At 36.7% G+C, this 24263-nt stretch overlaps 1 protein-coding gene across 2 annotated transcripts; it reads left to right on the top strand.

The window, feature by feature from the left end:
• The first annotated feature begins 3668 nt into the window (after positions 1-3668).
• Positions 3669-23384, top strand: LOC306852222 (forkhead box protein N2-like). 2 transcript variants are annotated; one of them, XM_079388922.1, is made up of 7 exons: positions 4015-4134; positions 11297-11359; positions 14456-15036; positions 16775-16899; positions 19292-19347; positions 19680-19748; positions 21099-23384. In XM_079388922.1, exons 1-7 carry the CDS (start codon positions 4125-4127, stop codon positions 21461-21463), a joined length of 1269 nt encoding a protein of 422 aa, XP_079245048.1. In that variant the 5' UTR covers positions 4015-4124; the 3' UTR covers positions 21464-23384. The 2 variants fall into 2 exon arrangements, with proteins under 2 accessions (XP_079245049.1, XP_079245048.1); XM_079388923.1 differs by lacking the exon at positions 11297-11359 and having other exon boundaries at positions 3669-4134.
• Positions 23385-24263: the final 879 nt, after the last annotated feature.

The raw sequence follows: 24263 nt of genomic DNA, 5'->3' as shown, positions 1-24263 counted from the left end.
ATTTTGTTGATTCCTAACAGTACGTTTGACATTTAAAGAGGAAGTTTGCTGTTTTAATCACATGCTTTATAGGTTGCACTACTTTCTGATAAAACTGTAGCCTGAAAACCCCCAACAGCTGTCACTACAGTTCAACAGAATAGTATACTGCCTTCAAGAGCTTGTTAAACATGACTCGATTACAGTTATTATAAGACAATACCACCCTGATTGCAGGTGTCGCCTTCCTGTAGTCCTCTAATGCAGATACTCCACTTGTGCAAATAACGTAAGCAAGCGCTGTAGGAGACTTTTACAGCGGTGTGCTTTATCTAGTCTGATAAGAATAAGTCATTATTGACTGAATTCATAAACCTTTTGCTCTCCCAATTTCTGGGTAAATATGCGCCACCTATAGGCAAACAACCTAAACGAGCCTTTCAGAGTCAGACATCTGCTAAACCGGATTGATTTTTAGATATTTTGTGGCATGTTTATGCACTCCTGTTTCAAGTAAAGTTTTTACTCTTTGTTCTGCAAGGTTTTGTTTTATATAACTCTTCAAAGGTTGTTTGTGGCCTAAATCTATTAGATCGATTTTAGATTATAGGCTTCAATGAAACAAACTCTCTTGCTTTTTAGATTGTACTCATCAAAAAACCTATTACATGCAAGGATACAGTTTTGAGAGAGTACTTGTATAGTATTCCACACTTTTGTTTGGGTCATTGTAATCTAAAGGTTTGTGTTAATAACAAATTAACTGCTTTCGTCTAATACTATAACGTGCAAAAAAAGTGCTTGCATTAATCAGAGAAACTAAAAACTGAAATGAATGAAAAGCATTTCAGAAACATGAAGGCTTTTCAAATAAATGGAAGTGTGTAGTGTTTACATATACTTACAGCCTTGAACTGTTTATCTAGGGAAATGAGTGGAATTGGATTGTATATTAAACTGGATGGCCTTTTTTTAAGACAGAAAAAAACTTTGCACCTAATGATGACCCACATCTACATTTTAAAAAATAACGTGATATGAGAGAAATCAGATACTAATAAATTCCTAGTTTTAGCCAAGCCATAACCCCAGCTATAGACCCTGATAGATACATATCAGATTGGGGTTTTCAGTGGCTTCAGCTTCAACTTACATTTGTCTACCCCCAATCTTGTTTGTTTGGTTACGTCCTTATCTGGGATAAACATGTGGCAAAAAAGTAACAGCACATTGACAGCATTGGACACATTACAGGGCAAAAAGCATTCCTTAAAAGCCTTACTTTTCAAAAACAGAGTTGTAATTATAATGTGGAAAACATAATTTTGGAGGGATACATTTGGATCAATTTAGCATCACTTCCTCACCAATGGGTTCTTTGTAATGAATAGGTAAGAGTCCAAACAGCTTTTAAAACATAATTATTCACAAGTAATCCACATGACTCCAGTCCATGAATTAAATAATGTCTTGTCAAGCAAAAATCTGTTAATTCTGTTAATAGTTATAAACAAATCCATCACTGAGGCATTTTTTATTCAGTTCAGTATCAATAATATTGCTTTCTCGAGTGAAAATTAAGCTTGTTTGAATCAGATGAGAAATTTGCATAGATCAAGCACATCTTAAAAGCAAAAACAGACAAAAGTTCTAAATAAATATGAAGAAAGTGTTATTAACGCTTAATGATGGATTTGTTTCTTATAAATATGCAACTTCACAAAGCATTAATTGATGGACTGGAATCGTGTGGATTATTGTGATGCTTTTATCAGCTGTTTGAACTCTGACGGCACCCATTCACTGCAGAGGGTCCACTGGTGAGCAAGTCATGTACTTAATTACTCCAGTCCAAACATTTCTCCAAATGAGGGGGAGGGGGAGTACATTTTCAGCATATTTAATTTTTTTTTAACATTTGATAATTTCATTGGAAAATTCATGTTTTTAATGACTGCAGTGAATAGCCCAGTGTGTGGTTTCTCTAAAAGTGTTTGACAATGTTAAAATAAGAAATGAATTCATAAATACTTAAATAAAAACTATACAAAACTGTCTAGGTCATGTTTTATAGCAAAATAAACAAGTTTTGCATGATTCTTAACCTGTGAGATTTATGTTGTGTCTGCGTGAGACCCTTGAGAGTGAAGCCGCCATACTGTATCTCCTTTCAACTTTGTCCTCCTCACTGTCCTCTGCTGAAGACACTGACAGACCTTCCTCCAGCCCACCTCAATGCTATAAATCAATCATGTGATTGGAATGAAACATGCATGGACTGGTTGCATAAACAGCTCCTATAATAAGGCTACAGTATACAGCATACCTCTTTCTAATTGTTTAATTAAATGCATTCCTGTTGACCTGCATGAGACCCAGCTATGGAGTTTTTGCCTCTGTAGTGGACATTATATTTTAGTGAATTTCTCTGAGACCTCACATGTCACAGTTGTAAGACTGGATGTCCTGTACAGAGCACATTCAGGGCTTTATAGAGATACTAAATAATTGGAAGTTTCACCATGACCACACCCTCTCCTAGGTCTTTAAAGATGGCTAAATTTAATTTAGTGAAACATTTTACATCCTTATGGAAATATGATTATATTTTGTAATTGTCATTTAAATCTGAATAATTTTCTAATTGTTTGTCATAAAGCAACATCTCAGGAAAATGTTATGGGTTTTCAAATTCAAATATAACTTCCTGTTATGAAACAGGACATCATTTCATACATGTCCACTGTGGAGGACACCAGGACTAAAATTATGTTTATTATGCATTTTGGGAGACATTACAATTGAATAGGAAAATAAATTATATATCTATTTTGTTATTAAATATTAGATATTATTATGAAAATCTGGCCAATTATTACTCCCATTATGACAATTCTTTTTTTCAACATGCTGTCCCAACAGCAACACATTAATATGCAAATTAGATACAGTATAGATGCACTGTGTTTAAAGGGAAAACCAGTTTATAGAAATTTGTACAGACATATTTCATAAAACAAAATTGTATATCAAATCATTTTGTTATATATTTTATAACATAGTTGAGAATAATCCTTAAACAAAGTTTAGAAGAAAAAAATCCTGAAACCTAAAAATGTATTGGTGATTTAAAAAAAAAATCCCATTGTTTTAGCCTTTTTGATGTCTATTCATGCCATTATATTTTTAGAAAAACTTAGTCCTAGTGTCCTCTACAGAGGACATAGAAAAAAATGTAATGACATGAAAAAATACTAAATTCACAAAGCTTTTTTGGGGGGGGGTCTCAGGAGGTTAAGGCTTACAATTAACCCATTTAGATTCAAGGATATTTACTAATTTTATTTTGATTTTACCAAACCGTAGCCATATTTTATTTGGTATTAAAAACAGCCTGTCAGAACCATTCATAATGTACAATGCACATTAGAAATAACTATTATTGTGATTATTACTTATGCCTGCATTTAGAATAGAAATGAAGCATGAAAGGGTTAAATATTTCATAGTATATAAAAAGTACAACAAAATGGTAGTGCTCCTGACTTTCCAGCGAGTTTAAAATCTCATTGGAGCACAATACTTATGTAAGTTGGTAAGTTTTAAGTACCTCTACTTCACATCGCGAAGTAGCTTGTGATTGGACGACGAGCCTCCAGGACTCCCCCGCTAATGACGCCACAGCATCTGACCTCGTTTCCAGCGTAAGCTGGTTGGTGGTCAAACACCGTCTAAGTTGGTAAAGCCATTAAATATGAAGCAAATTCTCAATGAGAACATGACGTCAAAATGTCTGAATCTACACCGACCGGTTTAGGCTCTCCTCTAGGTGAAACCGTTTGAAACGCCACAAACCTCTCACGAACGAATGAATAACGTGGTGCAACGCGGAGCGCATGCTGAACGCAATTGCTTAGGTTTGCTAAAAAAGTGCTACTGCGATGCGGCAGTTGTCAGGGGGATATCGGAGAGGAGGGGGTGTGATTGGCTGAAGTGGCCCTGTTGCCATGGCGACGGTAGGGGGGGTACGGAAGCGTTGCCGCGCTGCGTGGATGGAGGAAGCAGCTGCTGATCTTTTGACACAGCGCGAGCGAAAGGCTACTGCATGAAAGCACGGGAGCTTTGTCGTCGGACGCGACAGTAGAATGCACGAATGTAAGTAAACGCTTTTCGGTGCCATTAATAATTCTGTTTATTTGAAGGGAAATCTTATATATCAGCGCGTTTTTAATCGGATGACAAGTCTAAAACGTGTCTCGTGAAAAGAAATTCAAGCCAATAACAAGCCATTGACCTCCCTAATTTGTGTTTACGTTTTTCTTAAACGAATATTTTTTATCAGGCTTTCATAATGAAATATACACACGCCTGTTTTATTTCCAGAATAAATTTATGAACATTTTAGACCATGTGATCTTGCTAGCTAACTTAGTTGAGTAAAATGCGTGCGTTTGCCGTCGAGCTGACACGAGACATTAAACCAACCACATTCCAGTCGTATTCGTACGCTTTTCCTGAATCCTCGTAACACAAAACATATTCAAGGGCTTTCTCTTCGCTGTTTTATTTCGCTAGCTGTACAGAAGCTTGCCGCGAAGCTTTGCTTTAAAACCACGCATTAGCTTGACGCTAACTGAAGATCCTCGTTCAGCATTCTTGTGACAGTATCTGCGGAAGTTTCAGAACGCGCGACAGATATGCTGTCATCAAATCTATTTGATATAACATTACAATTCAAACGTCAATCGCCGCGAAAGTGCCTTTGAAATCGGAGCCGCCAAATAAAAACAACATTCGAATAGAACGTTAATCGAACGCGCGACAGTCGCCTATAACAACAGAGTAATGCTAAAGGTTACAGGTGAAGGTTACAAATATATATATATATATATATATATATATATATATATATATATATTTAGTTTGTGGCTAGTAGTGAGAATCTAGGGCAACTATGTAACACGAGATGTGAGGGTGGAGGCTGTTATTTTCTCATGTTTTGTTTTGCCTATTACTTGTTGTGGTTGTACATAAGCGTTCGTTGAGATCGAAAGCGAACGACTGGTAGTTTTGCTCGTGACTTGTTGATGAAATGGGATGTTCTGACGCGGACGTGCACTCATTATTTCCGGCGGTAGATAACGTCTGAGTGACATTGACACGTGGTCCGAGTGAACGCATAGCTGTGTTTTGGGAAGAGTACACAACTCTGAGCAGCGTGTCACATGAGCATATTATTTAGTTCTGCTGTCTACTTTTGCACTTTAGACTGTAGACTCATTCAGGTCATGTTGCGTAGGCAGTGAAAAGGGTGTCTGTGTCATGTAGTTGTTTTTATTTGCAGTATGACCACATTAGCTGCATCCACAGTGGACAGAATTCAGATGCATAGCTAGCTACATCTGAAAGGGCACAATTGCTTAAAGAGACTTCATTAGTACCGAATCCTGCACTAATGTAGTGAATGGCAATAGTGTCTGTTCTCTGGAGGGCTTTTGTAGGACACCACAAATGATCCCTTGCTTATTGCTTCTCTCCTGGCATTAAAACGGGAAATTAATTAGTCTCATTATGACTCTCACAATGATAGATAAGATCTGGCTCTTGGCTGTATGCAGTTGCTGTCCCACAAAAGCTGAAGAAATGAGAAAAGCAGGCAAAACATTAAAACTCATACACTCTTTCAAACAGGTTTGGGTGTTTATATAATATGTGTGTGTGTGTGTGTGTGTATATATTAAGGGATGAAATGTTTATTTTGTTTTATTTAATAAATGCATATTTTATTATTTTATTTATAGAGACATTTAAACCTGGCTGAACCTTGCATACAAAACACAAATTGTATTGCCATTTTGAATAATGCCAACAAGCTTTTAAGCTCCTGGTTGAGTGGCATAACATGTAAATGAACATGCAGTTGCTTTCCTCCAAAGACAACCGAGCTGAATGTTTTGTAGTAAAACTCATCAGCTTTTCCAAACTCGACTGAAAAGCAAATCAAACTTATGTCCAAGCTTTATTTGGCATGTAACAACTGTTTTTGTTGTTGTTGACCCCTCTTCCTTCCATCCTCTCATTATACCTCCAGCTGCACATATTTCTCTTCTGCTGTTAGCCTCTTTTTGTTCCTCGATGCCCTCAACGTTAGACCAGGAGGCACGACTCTCATCCCCAGGAGGCTATAACGCTGTGGTTGCCATGGCTACATGGTGACACCAGGGTGTGGTAATCAAATATAGGCGACTGCTCTGGATTTCAGTTGCAAATGTGTGCTTTTTTTTTCCTTCATTTGCCTGGACCGTGTCAGACCTCACGCCCACCCCAACCCCCAATGTAGCCTTGTGTTCTTAGACTTGGTCTGTCACACTCCTTCTTCTCGTTTAGTAATCTTCGCCTCCTTTCTGAAAGATTTAAGTCCGCAGAGCAGCCGGCGGGCAGTTAGGGCCCCTCTGTCCATTGACAGTGATGCTAATGTCAGGCAGTGCCTTGATGAGGAGAGCTCGCCCCCCAGTACCATAGCCTGCCCTGTGTCATTCTGGTCACAATAGCCTCCATTGTGTTGGTCACTCCTGTGTGAATAAACAGGGTGTGTTTAATTGAGACTGTAGGGTGTGACAATGGCACGGGACGAAGTCCAGATAGCACGCTGTGAAGATTGTGTGGCGGCTTGTTTGTATGAATGCCTGTATGCCACTACCATGTAAAGTTCTAAGAAATGGTAACCCTGCTAATATCTTATTCATATGTAGGTGCTTGTTTTTAAAAGCCTATATGAACATAACTTGCCAAAAGTTACAGCTATTTACAGTGCTTTTTTTAACTCTTAGGGTCCATTTATGTTTTTTCACTTTCATTACAAAAGTGATGCAGACTACAAGTTGGACCTGCAATTACATGATTCAGATTTTTTTGGTTAAGAATTCAGTTGCTTCTGTATCTGCATTGCAAGTGACTGATGCTACAAATCCAGAATTCTCCTCTTTCAATGAACAAGTCTGTCCACACTACAGAACAGAGATTCAGATGTAATATGCATCTACACTGAGAGCATTTGGAGCAATGCAAAATGACGAATACTAAATATATGCTCCAATTATCAACTAGCATACATTACCAAAAGTTTGGGGTCAGTAAGTTCACGTGTTTACATGGCACTCTTCAACAGTGACAAAAATGAGAAATGTTTTTTTTGAGCAACAAATTGGCATAGAATGATTTCTGAATGATCATGTGAAACTGAAGACTGGAGTAACTGCAGCTGAAAATTCAACTTGCCATCACTGGAATAAATATTTAAAAAATATATTAAAATAGAGAACAGTTATTTTAAATTGGAAATAATATTTGACAGTATTGCTGTTGTTACTGTATATTTGATCAAATAAATGCAGCTTTGGTGAGCATAAGATACTTTTTTTCCCTTAAAAACATTAAAAAGTTCCATATGCCATTTGGATGCAGTGCAGAATGGGTGTAAAACATAATTGGCATAGTGTTCATTGACAGATTCATTCAGAAAATTCAAGTCATGTTTCTTGTAATATTTGTAAATATATGCAAATATTGTCATTGATTGGTGCATAGTGACAGTTTAAACTGTGTTCCATTTAACAACCAATTTAGTCATAAAAGCACCAAAATGTTGAGCCTGAAAACAAGACAATTTAACGCCAAATTGACTTGTTTCTAAACCGCTGTATCCAATTAAAGATGAATTAGAGGATGTGCAGACAAATTATTGTGAAAGTTAAGTATACATGTTTTACATAAAGTTGTCAAAAGTTAACAAATGGGAAGCATTTTTTAAATTTAGGAATGCATTTGCATGTTTAAATGGACTTTGACTACATTGATCAGGACATTTTTCTGAGTTGAGTTTTGAAATGTTTAATATTTAAAATGGAAGGTGATATGAAAAGAACTGCATTGTACATGTGGTGTCTTTACTGCTGTGGATTATGGCTTTCAAGCTTCCAGAACCCTTGCAGCATATGAATGTGTTTAAGAAGGTTTAGCTTTGAAACGTGATTCCAGAATTGTGGACGAAACTAGCCCCGATTGAACTAACAACAACAGATTCTTTGTACTGAATGATTTGTTTTAAAGTTTCTTAAAGCTGGTTGTGACTGGAAGTAAATCCAATAGTTTGTCAGATGTCTCCTCAACATCAAGGAGAATACCTGAATTTTGGATTATACAGAGAAATGTAAAAAAGCAGTTAATCTCCAGCAGTTTTCAAATAGGGTTAGGTGACCTTCCTGCTGGGCTTTTAGATCAGCTCTCACAAAGCAACAGAGATGTGCTGGGAGCCCTTGAGTCAGGACTGATACTTGACAGACCAATACCAAACGCTACAGGAATCAGGAAAGAAAAGCTCTGCTTGGTTTTCATCAGACATCTCCAATTCGAATGGCTGTTTAAGCATGCTTGAACACGTAGAAGACCCCTTGATCTCTATCTCCAACTGTTTTATTACAGATGCACATGCTCTTCCCAGTGCTCTGTTCTGCAAACATCAGCAGTTCAATACTGAATAAATCCTTCACATTTTGATGGAAATTGGTTTGTGAATGGTGGGGAGGAAAGAGGAAAAACAGGTTGTACTTTATAAAATCTTTTAGATCTTTTCGCTCTCAGTTTTTGAGGAAAATATGGTGCTTTCAAAAGGGGTGCATAGGGCCCTCCATTCTATTTCCCCCCCCCCACAATTTAGTTTTTTTTCCATTTAATTTTTTCTGGATTCTGTTTTTTTTTTCTTTCTTTCAGTTTTAATTTTTCTAGGCTGTTTAAATGGTTATATTAAATGTTATTAATCAAAAAGCATGTCTAAATAATTTAAATAGTGAAACTTATAATATTAAACAGCAATTTTATTTAACACTTAAACTTTTAAGGCCCTTTAAAATGTTTAATTTTTTCTCAAATTCTGTTTTACATTAATTTTATGGATTCCATTTTAGTGGTTTCATTAAATAATAATGATCAAAAGCATCTCTAAAAATGTATTATTGTTTTATTAATTTCTCATTTCCTCAGTAGTAGTTTTCTGCTATATATATTATGGTAAATAATTGTATATAATAAAAATAATGTTGTAATTTTATTAGTCATAGTAGCACTACTATCATTACATTAAGTATTTCTGTCACGGTTTCTTTAAGTTAAACCAAACTTTTTTGAGAAGTTATTTTTTGAGAAAACTAAAGTGTTTTTGACCTTGGATGATAAACTATTCTGGATAATTGTCAGTGACATTAAATAAATGCCAAAGGTTTCCCAGAGGGCCTGGGAATTAAAAGGGTAATTAGTTGTATTTCAAAGCCGCCCCTCCCATTGACAAAAGTTTACTCATAGTCTGTTTGTTTGGGTGTATTTCTGTTTGAAGTAGTTTAGACTGGTAGAGTGTCAGCATTAGCATTATCTGTCTGTATGAATGGAGGGCGAGGTGATGGACTGATGAGCTTGTTGGAGCAGAGTTAGATTTGTCTTGCTAATGAGAGCCGCCATGAGTGCAGGGGTCAGGTCTCCGCCTGGAGCAGGATGGGAAGCAGACAGCACTAAATGTCCTATGAAGGACGTACAGCTTTCCTACCTGCCCTTGAGTGCCCATGAAGAAAGACATCCAAAGAGGATGCTATTGGAAAACAAAATGGCATGTGGATGCACTACAGGAGCATAATAATGTGGACAAGGGTGACAGATGGTTTGATTCCAGGGCTGCATGAAATTGGAGAGAACTTGCATTGCACTTGCATTTTGTGTGTGTGTGTGTTTGTTTGTGTACATGAAAAAAGGGAATTTTCAGCAGATGATTTGAATAGCTATATTTGGAAAGATTTAAACATTCTGTAATGATTTTGTAGGAGAGTGCACATGCATAAAAAAGTATGTATTTTAAAAAGCTGAATTATTATTCTTTTTAGGGTTGGACAATTTAGGAAAAAGTTTTGTAAAATTGTAAAAATATTAAACAAAAGAAGAATTGTACTGCACAATACAAAATTAAAGTATTTGAATAAAATTAAGTACAGCACCATCTCTGAAGTCACAGTGGATATATTTATTTCTGCATTATTAATGTATATACAGTATATAAGGGGGGGAGTGGTGTGTGGCTATACTCGGAATTAACCCATCGAAGTGTACACACAGTAGTGAACATACACCCGGAGCAGTGGGCAGCCAATGCTGCGGCGCCCGGGGAGCAGTTGGGAGTTCGGTGCCTTGCTCAAGGGTCTCACCTCAGTTGTGGTATTGCGGGTGGAGAGAGCGCTGGACATCCCTAAACGAGAATCAAACCCTTAGACCAACAAGCTACAGGGTTTCCGCATTAAGCCATGTAATGATTAGGCTTGCTGCGATAGTCGGCGTTACCGGTGTGAAGCCGCAGCACTGGTACATACATACAGTCATGGCCAAAAATATCGCCACCCTTGGTAAGTATGTTCATTGTTAATCCTTTTGATCTTTTATTTTAAAAATTCACAAAAATAAAACCCTTCTTTGGATAATAAGAATTAAAAATGGGGGGGGGGGGGTATCATTATGAAATAAATGTTTTTCTCTAATACACATTGGCCACAATTAACGGCACCCTTTTATTCAATACTTTTTGAAACCTCCATTTGCCAGTTTAACAGCTCTAAATTTTCTCCTATAATGCCTGATGAGGTTAGAGAACACCTGACAAGAGATCAGAGACCATTCCTTCATCCAGAATCACTCCAGACCCTTTAGATTCCCAGCTCCAAGTTGGTGGTGCTTCCCTTCAGTTCACCTCATTCATTTTCTATAGGGTTCAGGTCAGAGGACTGGAATGGCCAGCAGAAGCTTGGTTTTGTGCTCAGTGACACATTTTTGTGTTGTTTTTAAAGGTTTGTGTTTGGATTATTGTACGGTTGGAAGATCCAAATATGGCCCATTATAAGATTTCTAAGTCAGTCGCTTGTTGATTTTTTTTATCTGTTGGTATTTGATAGAATCCATGATGTCATGTGTCTAAACAAGATGTCCAGGACTTCCAGCAGAAATATAGGCCCACAACATCAAAAATACAGCAGTATATTTCATTGTACACATGGGGTACTTTTTATCCCTGTGTTCACCAAACCCATCTTGAGTGTTTGCTGCTAAAAAGCTAACCGTAGGAGCCATAGAATCTGACCATAGAAGCCAGTCCCATTTGAAGTTCTAGTCTTGTCTGATAACTGAATATGCTGCACTTTGCTTTTGGATGAGCTAGGAGAATTTTTCTTGAAACCCTCTCAAACAACATGTGGTGATATAGGTGCTGTTTGACAATTTTTTTTTTAAGGTTTTCTGACCCCAAGACTCAACTATTTTCTGCAATTCTCCAGCTTTGGTCCTTGGAGGCAAGGCAAGGCAAGTTTATTTATATAGCACATTTCATACACAGTGGTAATTTAAAGTGCTTTATGTAAAAGGAAGTGAAATAGTCATTAAAAATAATAATCACAACAATAAAAATAAAATGACATAAAAATTGATTTAAAAAGAATTTAAAACTAAGAATAGAAAAATTATTATACATAGTGCAATCAGTTCGGACGTTTGGAGAGTCTTTAGCCACTCAAACTCTCCTTCTCACGGTACATTAGGACGATATAGATACACGTCCTCTTCCAGGCAGTTTCGTAAAATTTTATGTTGATTGGAAATTCTTAATTATTGCCCTTTTGGTGGAAATGGGAATTTTCACTGCTCTAGATCTTTTCTTAAAGCCACTTCACTAATTTGTGAAGCTCAGTTATCTTTTGCTGCACATCAGAAATATATTCTTTGGTTTTTCTCATTATGATGGATGATTAAGGGAATTTGGGCTTTGTTTTCCCTCCTATTTATATTTCTATGAAACAGGAAGCCATGGCTTGGTCATTTTATGTTCATAATCTCCCTGGAGTGCTCAAAATTGTGAATGGGAATATAGGCCTACTTCAGAGATATTTTACTCATAAGAATTTCTAGGGGTGCCAATAATTGTGTCCAACGTATATTTGAGAAAAACATTTATTTCATAATGATATTTCCCCCCCATTTTAAATTCTTATTACCCAATGAAAGGTTATTTCTGTGAATTTTTAAAATAAAAGATCAAAAGGATTAACAATGCAGATTAATTTTCACAGCCGCCTTTGATCATATTTACCAAGGGTGCCGATATTTTTGGCCATGACTGTATATCGTTGTGGTGTAAAGCCTGGTTCAGTTAGAGAAAACTGAATGCGGCTGCTCAATGCAGCGCACTGAACGACAGATTAGATTTAATTTATGACATGAGGAAAGTAAGTTGAGCTGACTGACAAGAAAAGTGAGGTGACAAAACGATGGCAAACGAGTTTCAAAACGAAATGCAAAAGCACCTGTTTTAAAAATATTTTGGATTTTGAAAAGCCTGTTGACTTCTGACATTTATCTAAGGTGATATTGGAAGATTTTTTTAAACCTTTGTTTCTTATTTTGTTCCTCAAAATGTTTGGTGATTTTTGTTTAATTAATGTGATTTTTTTTAATTAATTAATTAATTTTTTTAATTTATTTTATTTTTCATCAAGGTATATTCTGTGCCTCCAAGCTTTTTTATTTGTTTTGCTAATAAATGTTCTACTTTTATTTGGTTCCACAGTGTTTACTGGTTTTCAGTTTTGTATACCTATTTAAACTTTGTGTAAGTTATTTGTTATTTTATAGCATATAGCATGGTGTATTTTTATTTGTTTTGTTAATAAAAGTTCTATGTTCTACGTTGTATTTTGTTGTTGCTTGAATTGAATTCTAGCAATTGACGGTGAATTGCCGCTAAATTAAAAGTGAAAGTAAAATGCGCATGGTGCTTTTACAAGCTATTTTAAACCGAAGGAAAGCAAGCATGGTCCCCTCCAGAGTGGGAGAGAGAATGATTCAGAGCAAGACTTCATGTGATTATTTATTTATTGATGTGCTGTATGGTTTCCATGGCATTGGGTATAATAGTGGGCAGAGAAACATTCACTCTCCTAGTCACTCAGCCCTCTTTTACTTGAGCTGATGATTTATTTATAAATATTCTGTGTGCTTTTCATGGCTGTTCATTAAAGTCAGTCGCTTAGTCTGTGGCAGGTAGATTTCTAATTGATCTCTGTGAGTTTCTTCAAACTGTATGGGGCCACCATCACTTATCCTCGCCATCCTTGTCTATCTTATTACATGGAGCTGATAACAGACTTGCACATCTTCAGTGGATGTCTAAGAACCCTGGAGTGCACACTTTAGTTGCTCTGGTGTGGTATCATCTTGAAGATGAGGCTCATGGTTCTCTCAGACACTTCAGTAGATACCTAAGATGCCCTTAACTCTGTCCTAAAGGACCTCTTAATTCCCTCAAGAGAAACCGTGCAGGCACAGAGATTGCAGTGTTTAAGCGATAAAATAAATTGGAAAAATGAAGCCATCTAGTATTATGAATATAGCAAATCTGACACCAAATTAATGATTTCATTGCCTCATTGTCTTCTATTATGTTCAGTGCTCATGCTCTAGAATCCTCTGGCACGCAATACCTTTAAATAGGGGTTAAACGGATCATAGTTCATCAATGAAATACAGAGGTGATTCTTCTTTCGCATCTCTGTTTGCTCAGATACATTATCTGTTCAGACTGTTCGGCCAAAAAATTTAATTTCGGTGCATCCCTAAATAAATTTTTTTTTTCTTGCTGATCCAATCCGTGACGCAAAAACCGCAATATGATCCGAACCGTGAGTTTTGTGATTTGTTGAACCACTTTCTTTGAATAGTAATAGACTGAAATTCTGGCAACCCAAAATATTTGTCTAAAACGGCAAAAAAATAAAAAATGCTGGCAGCTGAAATGTTTTGGAGGACAGAAGTCATTGACTAAAACAGTGCTTCTCTGATGAAGCTTTTTTACTATGTCAGTATATTTTGTGCACATAAGGTTGATAAGTTACAATAGGTAAACATGTCATCATTGCGGACATGACCAAACATTATCCAGTGTTCATTCAGTCATATTTACAATATAGTTGTGTGAATCCTCATGAAGACACCAAATCAATTCAATTCATGATTTATTTTTTTCAAGCTTTTTGCACCAATTTGCATTTTTTTATTACTTTTTGCAGCAAAACTATGTTAGTGTACTTTGGTGCCATTAATATTAATTTTAAATATAGTACCTATATGTAGCTGAAATTTTAAGAAGCATTTCTGAAGAGCTTTACTACGTTTGTTTTAATTTATCTCCTAAAAACACGACATTCTGAACAGCTTTAAAAGAACAATTACTCAAACTGAATTTTCTAAATATTATTTTCAGTTTCAGTCAAATTAAAATATTAATTTCAGTTTCTGGATTTCTGTAAATAAATAAATACACCCACATTTATTTGTGATTTGACTGTTGTAGTAACCAGTGCCCACTTTCTGTTCTCTCCAATACCCTTCCCTTCCACAGACCCTCCTGGTTTGATGGGTCCAATAATTGGGATGTCTCCAGATAAGAAAGCTGAATCTCCCGGAGCGCAGGGCGTGTGTGGAGCTGGGACTCTACCTGAAGCAGAGAGTGCTTCCAGTCCCATGGCTACCAGTCTGGACCAGATTGGTCAGGCTGGAGCATTGAGTGTGGTAGCGGGTGAATCTGAAGATGATGAACTAACCAACCTGAACTGGCTTCATGAGAACTTGCTGCAGAACTTCACGCTCGGAGGCGAAGCGCAAGCCATCAACAGCCCGCTGTTTGACATCGAGGGAGGCGGTGGGTCGCCACACAGCAACACCGCCTCGTCCACCTCATCTATCTCTGCTGGAAGTGAGAGAGATCCTTACAAGTCAAAGCCTCCTTTCTCTTTCTCCTTACTGATATACATGGCTATTGAACAGTCGCCCAGCAAATCTCTCCCAGTGAAGGACATCTACGGCTGGATCCTCAAACATTTCCCATATTTCTCCAGCGCCCCTACTGGCTGGAAGAACTCAGTGCGTCACAACCTGTCCCTCAACAAGTGCTTCCGCAAAGTAGAGCGAAGCATAGGAAAGGTAGGAATGCAAGAAAAATGGGCATTCTCATGTGGTGTTTGTAAGGGATAATGTACATTCAGCCAGTCATTAACATACAATAAATGCAGGCATAACCATAATTGTAATACAGAACCACATTATTGGATGTTTAATTGTAGACCAGTATGCATTGTTAACTAAATGTAAAGTATTTAAGTTAAGTTAAAAATGTAATTGATACTACAATAAAATAAATATTAGAAGAAAAATTTAAAAGTTAGAAATTTTCCCTTGGCAAATAACTGAAATAAAATACAAGTTTAAATGAATGCAATAAAATTGGTAAAGTAAAACTGAATTAAAGCTAAATAGAAATATTTAAAAAAGCTAATAAAAACAAAAGCATATAACAAAATTAAATAAAATCTAAAAATAAAAGTAAATTTAGAATATAAATAATACTAAAATAACACTGATTTTTGTGGATGTTCATTTCAGCCTATTTTTTGTGTTTTTTTTATTATTAATATTTTGCTGCTTTTGTTTTTTGTTAAATGTAATCTTTACCAAAATGTATGTTCATATTTTGTATTGTACTTATGTAATGCTCCAATGCCTAAATTAAGTTGTATAATTTGAAATAATTTTTCATATATTAGCTAAAATATTATACGATTTTAATTTTAAAATCGTATTGGTTATCAGCTACAATCGATAAATGGCATAAGATAATGTTCGGCTTACCGGTATCAACCAGAATTTGAATATTGGTGCATCCCTAATATGAAGGGGTTTATTTTGCAGTAATGATTTACTGTACATGATCTCCAAAATAATAATAAAAATATATAGACTTGAAATATTATTGTGGGTTGAAATTATTTTTATTATGTGTGACCGCATAGTGCTACAAGAGATGTGAAACTAGCGCAGTGAGACCGGTTGCCAGGGACAACGCTCAAATGCAGTTTAGTGGCCATTACAGAAAAAAACATTTGACCTCAGAATGCTGCGACTGACCAATCAGAATCAAGTATTCCAGAGGGCCTTGTAATAAATTAGAATAGCATCTTTTTCTGAGGAGCGGTTCACACAGCATCGCAGCAGAGCACTCGCTCAGACGTTTAACTAACTGGGTCAGTGTATAAAGTAGTGCACGGCTGACTGCAGTGTGCTAACAGGGTTGTCAAGAGGGATATTGGTTTAGGGCGTTTTGAAAACCGATGTGTTCAAAGCAGGACACGCAGCCAGTTAAATGAAGCGAGGCAGATGTTTTCATTTCTTCTACATGAAGCGTAGATGGCGAAATGATTTATGGAACGGTGAGGATGCTATGTTTCATTAACGTGTGACATTGCGTGTGAATCTGTGGGTTTCATATGTCTCAGCCTGGTGTCTGTTGCCATGGCAATGTTTCCTCTTTCCTGTTTATGAACACGGCTAGTGAAGTGAGTCAAGGTCATATTGCCCCTGCAGGACCACACCTCAGACAAAGGGTGATGAGTCCTTTATTCACACACACACACACACACGTATTCCCCCATGCAAACACAATAGGAGCCACTGTTTCACATGGTTACCATGTGGTCATTATAATTTCATGATGGCTTAAAATGATTTTGCAGCTAATGTATGATATGCTTATGAATGTACAGTGCACATACAGAGAGACAGATGGTCCTGTTGTCATTTAACCTGAGCTTTCTCCTCACACCAGCATGCTGATATCATGCTTGCTTCTTTCAGTTCTGACTCCTCCCCTCTCTGTTTCTTCTAGACCAATGGGAAAGGCTCTCTGTGGTGCGTTCACCCCGAGTTCCGGCCCATGCTGATGCAAGCCCTGAAGAAACAGCACTTCCCGAATGCACATGCCTTCTGCACTCCTCCTGCCTCCCCTCCTAGGTATCAACACTGGCCTGATTATATGACAAATGCAGAATTCTGACATTTATCAAGGCTTTAGTCAGTAGAAACAATGCTTGTTCGCTGCTTATTAGGATTTCAGAGATTTACTCTGTGAACTGTCATAGGAAAACATTTCCAGTGCAGACAGCTTTGTTAAATATAGTGGGAGCGATTTAGTTTTGATGTGTCATGATGCTCCATGTCTGGTGTTGGCCATCATGTGTAATGTAGGTTGTTTACAAAAAAAGTTGCAGCTGTGGTGCATTAATATAAAATTTATATTCAGCTGTTGTCACAGGTGTGTGAATTTTGGTTGTTCTAAATGTTTTTTGTCCGGTTATATTCATAATATAGCAGTGTGAATCTTAAAGTTGACAGCAAGTAGGTTATATCCACTGATTTTGATTGAAGCATGTGCATACACAACCAAAATATAAAATGCGCAGTATAAAAAAACGCTCTTTTGAGTACTGACATGTTTGACAACTGTTAATGCACAAAGCATAAATTCATGAAAAAAATAATGGAAGCATAAATTCAGGCTATCCACTGCCGTTTTCAAAGCACAAACTCTTTAATGCTCTTTAATCAGCAGCGCTAAACCCGGCAGCGCATATACTTACTTGCCGGCAACCCGCCAAAATAAAAATAGCTGATTTTAAAGCTGCAGTCTGTAACTTTTTTTTGGTTAAAAATGATCTGAAATCAATATTTGAGCAAGTACATAACCAGCCAGTGTTCAAACTATTGCCTTACTTTAGCTCGATTCCCAACGGTTAGCTTATAATAATGTTTTCTAATTTGTGTGGTATGGGTAGGTTTTCACGCGAAATTCCAGCATGCAGCCGCGCCATTACGTCACGTCTGTAAACATAAAGAAGTTGTCCTGGTTACTAGGCTGTGGCATGTGAGGGTCCTGCAGGTGGCGGGATCGCTAGAATAATTAAATGTATCATTTTGATGGCGGATTGTAATCCAGAAAGAATTATGTGTTTATCAAATGCAGGTGAATGAAATTAAATTATATTCCAGTGTTAAATGTACTTCTCATTACAGATAGCCTGGGATTACACAGGATTTCGTATTTTAAAGACAACCAGTTTGAAGGGAGCGTAATTTGCTTTTTGGGTTAAAATAATTTTTTAATATGAAATTTGAATGGTATGACAATTAGAGATTAAACTGTACAGAAATTGAAATCTACATACTAATACACACTATACTCATAGTCATGCAATGCTGATGTTGTTAACATTAATAATTTGAGAATAACGTATAACAATAATAATAATTTTGATAAGTTTGATGTGCTTTTTGAATGCTTTTTTCCTAAGTTGGTCAGAACAAATGTGGCAGACTTGTTACTTGTTCTGATGACAATATCCGGTGAAAATTCTTATTTAGGTCATATATTCCAAGACGTAGGCTAGAATCTGTGATTGCGAAGTACAGTAAATATCCACACCGGGGCGGTTACTGACTGCCACACATACTCCTCAAAACATTAGATTCATCTGCGCTGGAGCCGTGTCGGAGCACAACCCAACACAAGGAAGATAATTCTGCAAACAGTTGCAATTGCAGGTTTTCAAACAGAAATGGCGACAAAGAGGCAAAACTTTTCAATGATGGAAAAAGAGTAAATATTAGCAAATTAATTTCAAGTTTATTATAAAATAATTGTATTTTTTATTTTATACTCCCCTTTTTATTTTAGAAGCTAAAAATATTATCACACTTTATTATTTTGCTTATTATTTTATAAAAAAAATAAAAATAAAAAAAATAAAGTGCAATAATAGAATTAACACTATTATAAAAAAAAAATGTAATAGTTATATTTAATGGGTCACATTATGTGAATTGTCAGGACCAAATCAAATCTCTGGATGCTCTTGTGAGAACTAGGCTGAAAAATGTATTTGCACCCCTGCTTATCATTAAAAATAACAATAATTAAAATTATTTTCATTTAGAAAAATTTAAAACAATATGAAAGACAAGGTACTTTTAGACAGTTTTTTGAACTAAAACTAACATTTATGTTTTATGTGACTTTCTTTGTTGCCATTTATATTTATCTTAAATATGGTACACATTTTTTAAAAATGTTAATTATTGGGCAACACAAGCGATTTAATGAGATACAGTTGAATCGTCAGGATTTTTACAATCAGGAAGATGAAAAAATCCTTATACCCCATTGTAATATTTTACTGTTTTGAGTCTTAAATCTTTTTGTGGTTATTATGTTATATCAGATTATGATCTTGATCAGATTATGATTTCTGGTTATAATAATAATAATAATAACGATATAAGAATTTGGTCTAGAAAATATCAAACAGGTGTTTTTAACAACATCTCACACTTTCTCTCTGTTCTGTAGTGCCTCGTCTCCTCCTCACCACCTTTTTACATCAGAGCAGGGCTGTGCCCTAAAAGGTTAGTAGACTTCATTAGGTCTGTTCAGAAAATCCATAACCTGCTCACATCTTTTACACACCATCATTATCAGATGCATCATCACACATTGAAGCCTATCACTCATCTCAGCTCTTTTTGTTCCCTCACCCCGTACTTAGTGCTTCTACACCATGCACATAGATGCCTTCTCTTTCCTGTATTAGGTAACCTTGACAACCAAGGCACTGGTACTTTGAAATTAGAGAGCGACTGTTTCGCTCCTGGGTGGAAGTGACTCATTCACTTAAACACATACACACACATCACATAGTCAATACTTGTGTGCATCAAACATTTCTTTCTCTTTACAGAATGTGATTTTGATGCTGCCACTGCCATGATGCTGTTAAAGTCTGCCTCTGAGCAGAACATTGACTCATGTAAGAAAACGCCATTACATACACCAACACCTCATTTTTGCCCTTTTATTTTATTTGTTTCTTCTTTTATTCATGTTTTACATCAGGTTTATTTTAGTCAAGACATGCATCGAGGTACTTGTTCACATAATCACATCAATCATGCACAGGCTTTAATCGGGGATCATCCAATCAAATGTGTATTAGAGCAATTAATTTATAATGTCACAAAATATTTGTATTTCAAATGAAGGGTGTTCTTTTAAAGGGTTGGTTTACCTAAAAATGAAAATTCTGTCATTAATTACTCACCCTCATGTCGTTCCAAACCCAGAAGATCTTCATTCATTTTAGGAACACAAATTAAGATATTTTTGATGAATTCTGAGAGCTCTCTGACCCTCCATCGAGAGCAACGCAACTGCAATGTTCCCAGGTCCAGAAACATAGCAAGGGCATCAGTAAAATAGTCCTTGTGACATCAGTGGTTCAGTCGTAATTTTACGAAGCTACGAGAATACTTTTTGTGCGCAAAGAAAACAATAATAGCATCATTTATTCAACTATTCTTGTACCCAAGTTACCGTCTTCCGCCATTTTGGAGAGTACCCCAGAACGTAATCAGCGTTGTTTACGTTCAGGATAAAGTGCGTGCATTCTGAACATGAACAACGCTGATTACGTTCTGGGGTACTCCGAAACGGCAGAAGACGGTAACTCTGGGACAAGAATTGTTGAATAAATTATGTTATTATTGTTTTTAATTGTTATTTATTGCACACAAAATGTATTCTCATATCATCGTAAAATTACGACTGAACCACTGATGTCGCATGGACTATTTTACTGATGCCCTTGCTATGTTTCTGGACCTGGGAACATTGCAGTTGCGCTGCTGTCTATGGGTCAGAGAGCTCTCAGAATTCATCAAAAATATCTTAATTTGTGTTCCGAAGATGAACGAAGGTCTTCTGGGTTTGGAACGACATGAGGGTGAGTAATTAATGAGAAAATTTTCATTTTTGGGTGAACTAACCCTTTAAGACTTTGTTCTATTGTTTTTTTTTTTGTTTTTTAGCATTTATAGTAATAAATCAAATTTGTTCAATACGCAGATTTGAGCATATTTGAATATGAAGTTGATTTAATATAGAAAAAGACTGGAGTAATGGCTGCTGAAAAATCAGCTTTTCCATCACAGGAATTAATTGCATTTTAAAATATATTCAAATAGAAAAACAGTTATTTTAATTTGTAAAAATATTTCACAATATTCAAATAACTGCAGCCTTGATGAGCATAAGAAACATCAAAAACATTATGTATGATTTTGGTCATACATCAATTAACCATCTGCTTATGATTTCTCAGACCCAGATGATCAAGAAGGACCCATAGATCTCTCCCGAAGGGACTTGGTGGTTGTGAGTCGGGATCCAAAGCAGGATCACAACTACAGCAGCACCCCTGTCCCACCCTGCCCTCGTCAGATGCCTCCTTCACAGCCGGTCAACTTCAGTCTGGCTCTACACCACGATCAGGAGAGAGGAGGCCGGGCCCGATGGCCACGCAGCCCGCTACAGGGTCCGCTTTTAGGAAAGAGGAGCAGAAGAGATTCTCATCCAGACGTGGACGAGGAGCTCAAGGAGGCGGCCGGCTCACTCCTACACCTGGCCGGTATTCGCACCAGTTTAGTCGCCTCAAGACGCAAGAGCAGGAAACGCAGTAGGAAATGAACCCGATTCTGTAACTCCATCCTGTGGCCTGCCCAACCTCTCTCTTCTGGTTTGGTGTACCTTCCTTCTTGTTTGTAATTGTTGGGGTGTTTTCTTTCCTTTCGTCTTTTTAACTGGGATGGTGTCCCGGTCCACTCATCAAACATGGCAATACAAACACAGGAGAGAAAAGCCATATTGACATATTTTATGTACAGAAAAAGAAACCAATTTGAATGAGCAGCCCACGTCATTTGAGTTTAACAGTACGAGAGTTTGAAGATGTTAATTGTTAAAAAAAAAAGAACTAAAAAGAGAGAGACACTGTTAAAAAAAAAGACTTCAAGATTTGCATGCTTCCACCTCTAAATCAACACAAACGTATTTATTACGGAAAATGAATGCATGGATTTTACAAGCTCCCAAGATCTCTCACGCTTCTTAGCTATAGAGAGAAAAAGCTTAAAAAAAGAGAGAGAAATATGAAAGTGCCATTGATTTTGGATCATAATATAAACATGATACAAAAGAAGAAATGCAATAATTAGTTGACCTAAATATCTGTAGTTATTTTATTTTTGTACTGCTGGTTTATATCTCGTGTGGTGGTGACGGCATGCCCCTGGGAGCCTTTTGCTGCCGCAGTTATGATGTCAAAACCATGTGACTCCTCCCGTGCGTCCTGATTGGATCAGTTTTGCATCCCCATCCTGACCACTATGACTGGAGAACAGCTTGAAGGAAACAGCTTTTTGTTGCATGCACATCCGCCTCAGTGTTTCTCAGATACTAGCGATCAGGTGTTGTGCTATTCCTCATGCACTGACTTGCATATTGCTTGCTTTCGGAGCGTACTAAATAGCGGCCAATCAAAACAAGAACCTCTTTACCTCTTTGTACCACTCTTTCCCTTTCCTGCTTCTTGACTTTATGTTGGCGTGAGTGTCACTTCTACCCAAATCAGCCCTTTGTCATCTTTTTCTTGGTTTAAACTGCGTGACGAAGCCTCCAATAGGGGGAGTTCTGTGAAACACCACTTCTTTCCATTGCTGCTTTTGAGCTGGCTCTGTGCTGCTCCAGACCTCCAGAGAGTTCAGAAGAAACCAGAGACAATGTGAACTGCACAATAAATGTGCCTGCAAGCAGATACAAAGACATTCTCCCATCGCTGCAGCTCACGGACTGTGCTGATCATGGGAGATAGGATCACAGGAAGTGAAACAGAGTGGACAGTTTATTGCTTGACGGTGATGGGATAGCCAACTGGATGTGAACTGAGAACTGTGCCACTAAGGCTCCCAGCCATGTTTAACCCAGTTTTTTTTGTTCCTTTTGAGATCGCCAAAGTTTCTGCTCACAAAACTTGCCTGGCTGTATGTTCCCAATAGTTTGCTTGTTTATGATTGGATTTTTAAGTGTTTGTTTGAGGCTACATTAGGATTTTATATACCCAAGCATGTGAAATTGTGAACTATAACTGCCACTTGTCCCTTTACACTGGCAAACCAGAACGTTCTGTTTGAGTCGATTACTTTAAAACTGCCTATCCTTGTGAAGCTCTTTCCCTGTCACTTTAACCATGGCTGCCAATTTGTCCCCTCCTAGCTGTACATAGTGCTAATACAGAATGCAAGTATTAATGCAGGGAGGGGAGCCAAGCAGTAGTTTTAGAATTTGAGGCCAATTCTGAAAACAGCTGCCTATGAATTATTATATTACTAATATTATTGTTATTATTATTAAGATAAGGTCCACTAACTGAGTTGCCACTTCCCCGTCAATTTTGTCATGTTCTTCTGCTATATGTGGCAGCTGAACCTGATGTTTGATTTTGTAAGCTAACCTCTGTTAATAAAAGGTTTATAAAGTTTATTTTTGCCAAAGATATGCAATTGTTGCATTATATATGGTATTAAAGAATAAAAGAGTTTTTTCTTTTACTAATTTAGTGTTTGTTGTTCACTATATCATCAGTCAGTGTAAAGCCAATTGCTCCATATCTTTTCAATAATGACAAACAAGTCATTAATTTCCAATGGAGACTAGTAATTGAGTTCTATTTATATGTGTATGCAGAATTTTGGAATCAGATTTGAGCTTCGGCTGCAATATTTTAGCTTTTATTTAAAATTATTAAAATAAATCTTACATTTTTGTTGAAATTGATATTTCTTTTTTTTACTATTTAAAAACAAAATGAGAATTAACAATATTTTGTTTTACACTAAAACATTATTCGTTAAACATGTTTCTGTAAAATGCGCAGTTATGAATAATTGTGTGCAAAATTCATGCATACGTTATTCAGTTATTTTGTCAGGGAAGGTGATGGCTGCTTTATGACCAATTCAAAAGTTCCGTGTGACTGCCACTGGGGGGTAAAATGCGACCTTCATATGAATGTCGAAAATAGTTTAAAACAGCTTAAAGGCACGTTCACAGCAAGAACGATAACTATATTAGCATCCACACTAATGGACAATAACATTGTTACATTGTAAAACGGTATGGTGGATTCTGATTGGCTGTTGATGTTTTAATAGTTCTGAAAATTATGTCTATGATTCTAATGACATCGTTCCTCTTCATAGCACGGTTATCGTTACAGTTGTGCATTTTCGTATTCTCATAGAATTAGAATGATTATTCAAACGTCATAGTTATTGTTATCGTCCTTAGTGTGAACAGGCCTTAAGGCTATATTCCATGTGGAATACCAGCTAATGAATCCTGCGGAAATATACACTGTAGTGAAAGTAAGATTGGGATAATGTTTCAAACAGTAATATGCAACATTGTTGCCAGATTTCCCTATTAAGTT

The sequence above is a fragment of the Barbus barbus genome (assembly GCF_936440315.1).
Source record: "Barbus barbus genome assembly, chromosome: 32".
Lineage (NCBI taxonomy): Eukaryota > Metazoa > Chordata > Actinopteri > Cypriniformes > Cyprinidae > Barbus > Barbus barbus.
The sequence above is the reverse complement of the archived record's forward strand: the minus strand, read 5'-3'. Positions and strand labels throughout refer to the sequence as shown.

Excerpts from the sequence above, each read along its gene's own strand:
- LOC306852222 (XM_079388922.1), top strand. Across the intron at positions 16,900-19,291 it reads CCTCCTGCCTCCCCTCCTAG|TGCCTCGTCTCCTCCTCACC; the intron begins GTATCAACACTG and ends TCTGTTCTGTAG. Across the intron at positions 19,749-21,098 it reads TGAGCAGAACATTGACTCAT|ACCCAGATGATCAAGAAGGA; the intron begins GTAAGAAAACGC and ends ATGATTTCTCAG.